The following is a 6,000-nucleotide window of genomic DNA, read 5'->3' on the forward strand; positions in this document are numbered from 1 at the left end:
CTAAGACTCGTGTAGTGCAAAATATCCTACATTAAACGAATATTTCGGTCGGCAGAAATCTATATCGAATAATTAATAACATGAAATAAATGTGGCTCATTATGGAAAAGGGCGAAGTAGTTGACTGTAACATGGACACTGTACAGAGACCGAACATGTGATGGGTATATCGTCGAGGAGCCAATATTTATATATTATTATAAAACATTTGAAAGCAACGATAAATCATCGCACTTAAAAATAATTCTGAGTGAATATGCTCAGTTTTCTACAATGTTTTTTAAAATTTAAGTGCGTTTAAAAATAATTTATGGTTGCAATTTTTTTTTAATTTATTGAATTTAGTAAACACAATAATATGATAGTAACACTTATACAGTATTAAAATAAATTTAATTCTTAATAATATATAGAAAACCCACCAATTTAATTGAAATAATTATTAATCATATCTAAACATTATATATTTTAGTCTTAGTCCTTTGAGACTTTAAGTATGATTTTACGTTTTTTGGATAGTTAAATAAAAATCAGCGTAAAAAAATTCATAATTTTGATAGTTATAGCGAATCAATATACAAAATTATTAGAACGTACTTAGCATTCAAGTATTTTAGTGTTTTTTTTAAATTACTTGTTTATCTAAAACAACTCGATTTTTGGCATTTTTAGTTGTCATCTCTCAACGGCTGAACCGAAAACCTGTTTATTCGTTTAACTTCTAATAGTATTTGTATGGCGTATAATAAAGTAACCGTAATAAAATATATTACATTTTTATGTAACATGTTATGTTTTTTAAAATGTTATATAAGTATAGAAAATAATATTATTATACTTGAAACTAGTCCTTGCAATTAATATTTTTTGAATTATACTAAAAAACTAAAACTGTTTGATGATAAATAATTTTTTTTTCGTTTAAATATGTAATTTCTCCAAAGTTTGAACTTCAATTGCCTTTAGAAAAAAATGTTGCATATTATATATTTTAATTTTTTTTATATTGCTGTAAAAAAAATGTTTGAGGAACTTTATTATACTTGTTACATATATTTTCAAGCCATTAAAACTTGCTATTGATGAATTTCCTGAAAATTCTAATTTTAAACGCTTATAAAAAATAATTGTTTGTACCTGCATATTGATATTTTTAAAAGATGTAAAATGAACTTATAGGGGACCTTGTACTTATTAAATTTTCAAAGTTTTTGAATCAGAAAAAAAATTGTTTTTGTCAAAAATGTATGTTGTGTAAACGTTCCTGTCTGTCGTTGTTTTTGTTAGTTTTTCCCTTTTATTTTAATAACTAGGCATGTCCAAAGTTGAAGATTAAATTATTATTGTTTGTTCCAAAACATGATGACTGATGCCGGGTAAAACGATTTAAAATTTTAAAATTTTATAACAACACAACATTGTAAAATTCTATCAGAGTCTAAAATGTATTCGGACTATTTTGTATTCTATGTATATATGATATTATATTATGTTTATATTATAATAATTTATTATTCCATTAACATTTTTGTTTTACAGAAATAACATGTAGATTCCAAACAGCAAGACCGGAAGTTCGACAGTTGCTTTTGCATTATTTAGTTCCTTGGTTACACAATATGGAATTAGTGGATCCAAACGTGCCTCCTCCAAATCCGTTATCGTATTTTCAGGTACTTGCCCACTGTAATATACAGCAGTATAATAATATTATTATTCAACCCTTTATCGAAAATATCTCTTATGGTACAACGACTATTGATTTTACCCTTAAATAGATACAACTGTGTATAGTTTATTACCTTTGTCTATCATAAATATAGACGCATGTGCCACGTCAAATTAATGTTATCCTGCATAATGACTATTTATATATGTTAATATTATACGTTTTTTGTTATTGAATTAGAATAAATTGGCTTGTAATCAAAAATGAAGAGCTCATTTGTAACTGACATTCGATTTAATTTTAAAATTAATATATTGAAAAAAATACCCAAGTATGATCCTCGATTATGGTTTATTAGCAAATGTAATATAATTTGTTTTCATATTAAATAACAAATAAATATGACTAGCTACATGGTATATAGTATATTTGTTACATTTTACCTATAAATTACAGAAATAATAACTCAAGTTATTTATTTTGACAATAAGTAATATAATATACTGATATTTACACTTTAATTTTCAAAAATTTATTATATATTATTACTACCTACTGATTTTTTAAGATGTCTTGAAAATATAATTGAAGCGTGTATTCTGTTGTATTATAAAGAATTCTCGTTATAATACGTTTAATGATTTGAAATACATTCCTCTATATAATATACTTACTTCATACATTATTCTTAACACTTTCTTTTTCTTGGTTTTAATGCTTGCAAATTATTTTTATAATTGGTTTCTGTAACACTGACATTTGAGAGACATTTGTGTATTCCTTGTATAGTTTATTACACAACATAAAAATTAATTAGGTAAAATAAATAATATATTCAATATATTGTATCATATTTCTTTCCTACCGTATTAACTTGATTCCACCGTTAACTTCAATATGATCGCTTTTTTGTTTTTTGTTTTTATTTTTGTTTTTTGTTTTTACGTTTTTAGTACTATCCTGCCGAAGAAGGTCAAGAAAATTCTTGTCGCCGAGAAGGCTGGGGATCTGTTGAAGCCACCGAAATGGTTTTAAATAATTTGTTCTACATAACAGCCAAGGTAATTTGTCCTTAAACTATGTATATGATTTTGTTACAAAATGATTTATTATATTTGTTGTATAATTTATAACATCAAAACTACAAACTGACAAACTTGAGATAACTGTGATTTTGTTACATTTTTATGATGATTTTTTTTATGTTTTACTGTCTCAAATTTAATTTAAATATTCAATTTACAATGAGTCTATTTATTCAAATAATTTGATTTCAATAGTGTTTGAACATCATATTGTTTATGATTTCTAGTTCGCTGACGAGCACCCTAAAGACATCGAAGACGTGTGGTCAACGCTGTGCATATGTTGGCCGAATAATCTAAAAGTTATAATTCGGTATTTGGTCATTATTAGTGGTATGGCTCCCCACGAACTTTTACCATTCGTGAGTATATCAATATAAATGTTATAATATAATAAAGGTCATATTTTTAATTAGAACACAGGAATATGCATTTTAAGTGTTTTATATGTTTACGCCATTTTAATGAATAATGAAACTATACTATGAGAAGAAATATATAATTCTATGTAATATGTGAGCACATTAAACACTGACATGATATAGGTGTATCCAAAGGAGGGAGTTTAATGAACGTTTAGCTATTAGCACATGTATGGGAGGAAGGAAAACTTGAATAAAAAAAGAAGTAAAAACTGGCGAGGGAAAGTGCCTATTAACTATTATGTGAAATTTGGTATTTCGTACATTTTCTTTTTATAGGCGACTTCCATATTCGGAATTCACACAAGCAGTTTGAAAATGATAGTGTTCATCTAAAAAAAAAACATGAAATTACTACATATTTTTTATGTGAGGATATAAATCCGAGGCTGTATAACATCAATCGATAAAAATCTCATGCGACATATTTGAATAAGATAAAAAAAAAAATTATTATAATAATAATTTTCATGGTGAATAGTTGTTCTATATAATATAATATTAAATATTTCATCGAGTTGCCAATCCTCGATTTCGGGTAATTACTTTGTAATTTTTCCTTTAACTTAAACGAAATGTTTGTTATTAATTCATTATATTCTTCGTAATAATTATTACACCGTCTGCCCATAGTAATATTTTCTACGACGAACAGTTGGTAGGTTTTCCAGTTTGACCTATGCGTGCTCTCGCGATTTATGAGGGTTTTAATCCGCCCTGAAGTTTATGTTTGGACAATTTTTAAATATTATGTGGTGGTAATACGTATGTTTTGTCACAATTTTTTTTCTTAGTGAGACACCCCACACAAACTTCTTAATTTTATAATAGTTTAACGTATGAATACATTTTATTTGCGAACGCGATCTGGTTCACATCATGCACACGTCTCGGGGTGCGCAGGCGAAACGCGTCACGCTGTACCTAGCCCGGTCCAGGCCGGACAGGCTGCTAGACGAAATGATGACCGAACTCCAGACCGTGGAGACGCTCAACTGTCTGATCGAGCGGATGGAGACGCCGCCTTTCTATCGGTTGACCAGCATGAGGAAGACGTCCGGCATGGGAACGTACTCGAACAACGCGGCGGCTGCGGCCAACGGTGGCACGGGCACCGGCTCGGGCGGCAGCGGCGGCGTCGGCAGCGGCGTCGTAGACATGTCGTCGACCAACGTCAACGAGAACGAGACAGAGCACACCACGTCGCACGCTTCCGCCGGTATGATACACACGAAGAGACACAGCGGCGACGACCCGTCCAAGATCGGGTACGATATTATTATATTATGTTACTATCGTAATGACCAATAGACAATACATATAATATGTACAATGATACATCGTTATGGGCACGCGGGTGGAGTGGCATGGCGCGGTGGTTAACCGCAGTCGCTAATATGTGCTGGTCATCGTCTGGCGTCGTTAGCTCCCGGATGGGTGACCACTCGGGTTTTTAGGGATGTTTTTAGCATTGAATCCTCGCCCCACGTACTCCTGTTTGGCTCGAAACCCACCGTAGCCCCCCATCAAATGCTTATGATTGTAGTTGCCGATGCTTCAAAAACTAATAAAAAAAAAATGCATTATATTATGTATGGCAAATTCCTTAGTATTGCCACAACTGCGATTTGTACATAATATTATATGACTCGTAAAAATGTAATAATCAATTTTTTTTATAATGAAATTATGCAAAAAAAAGTTCTCTAATTTTGTGTGTTGGGTTCGGTTCTGATGCTTTGTGCTTCATATTATGTATAGATAGGTATACAATTTTTATTTACGCTGTATATATTATATAGTGTGCGCTGTTATGTTTCATGTATATAAGCGTTTGGGTATAATATGTATATGTGTGTTTGTTGTGTGTAAAATCGAACGCTGCACCAGCACCAATATCGTGTGCAAATTGCTATTGAAAGTTTAAATGAACCACTTGAAAGTAGATTTTTGCTCTGGCGAACGATTTTTTTTTTTTGTGCATACAGGCTATTCACCAAGCACCCTCGTGTTTTATTTAATAATGAATTTATTTAAATTCAAATATTTTTAAATTTCAATTATACTCGAGGACCATATTTTATATTTTTATATTTTTCAATAATTTATATATTTATACCATTATTAAGGATATTAAGGAGTGTAGCGAAACAGACTTCTTTTTTAAAATGAGAGCCAACCTTTTTTTGCTGTATCTACGTATAAGTATGAAGCAGATCATTTTTGTTTGAAAATATTTATGTATCTAAATCGAAATCTAACCGATTTGTTTCTGAGTTATTAAAATGTATATATACTAAGATAGAATAGTCTTTAGAAGGGATTTAGAAATACATAAAATATAATATTATATTATATATTTTACAAATTATACCTTAAATGTTGATGGAATAAAATGTTTAAATCATTTTGCAACCATATCTTCCAAAGTCGAAAATCATTATCGTTATAGTTAAATAATTCAAATATTACTCGTTCGAATTTATTTCTATTAAGATACATCAAAATTATCGAAAAAGTCATCTGACTAACGGTTTATAAGAAAAAAGGGTGATTACCATTTGAAAATAAGAAGTTAGTGAAGTCACAGAAAACTCCTTATAAAAAATCTATGCATTTTAAAATATAGCCGTTAAGGGTCCCGGTGCCAGTTTTTCAAATTTTCCACAATTCTATACAATTTGAAAATTAAATTTTATATTTTAGTTGCTACCTCAATTATAAGACTTTTCCACTAATCTACTACCCGATAACTATTTAGGGTGATTGATATGGTGTATTATATCGAAAAAATTGCTTTACGGGAATAACTCTCAAGCTTTAT

At 29.8% G+C, this 6,000-nt stretch overlaps 1 protein-coding gene across 6 annotated transcripts in view; it reads left to right on the forward strand.

The window, feature by feature from the left end:
• The window catches only part of LOC100169268 (protein furry), a 134,435-nt gene that overhangs the window by 82,888 nt on the left and 45,547 nt on the right, over window positions 1–6,000 (forward strand). For all 6 annotated transcript variants that reach the window (XM_029488788.1, XM_029488791.1, XM_029488790.1 and 3 more), the window contains 4 exons: window positions 1,540–1,673; window positions 2,623–2,730; window positions 2,982–3,116; window positions 4,080–4,444. In XM_029488788.1, the coding sequence (XP_029344648.1) occupies window positions 1,540–1,673; window positions 2,623–2,730; window positions 2,982–3,116; window positions 4,080–4,444 (742 nt within the window). The remainder of the gene's footprint in view (window positions 1–1,539; window positions 1,674–2,622; window positions 2,731–2,981; window positions 3,117–4,079; window positions 4,445–6,000) is intronic.

The sequence above is a fragment of the Acyrthosiphon pisum genome, chromosome A1 (genome assembly GCF_005508785.2).
Source record: "Acyrthosiphon pisum isolate AL4f chromosome A1, pea_aphid_22Mar2018_4r6ur, whole genome shotgun sequence".
Taxonomy (NCBI): domain Eukaryota; kingdom Metazoa; phylum Arthropoda; class Insecta; order Hemiptera; family Aphididae; genus Acyrthosiphon; species Acyrthosiphon pisum.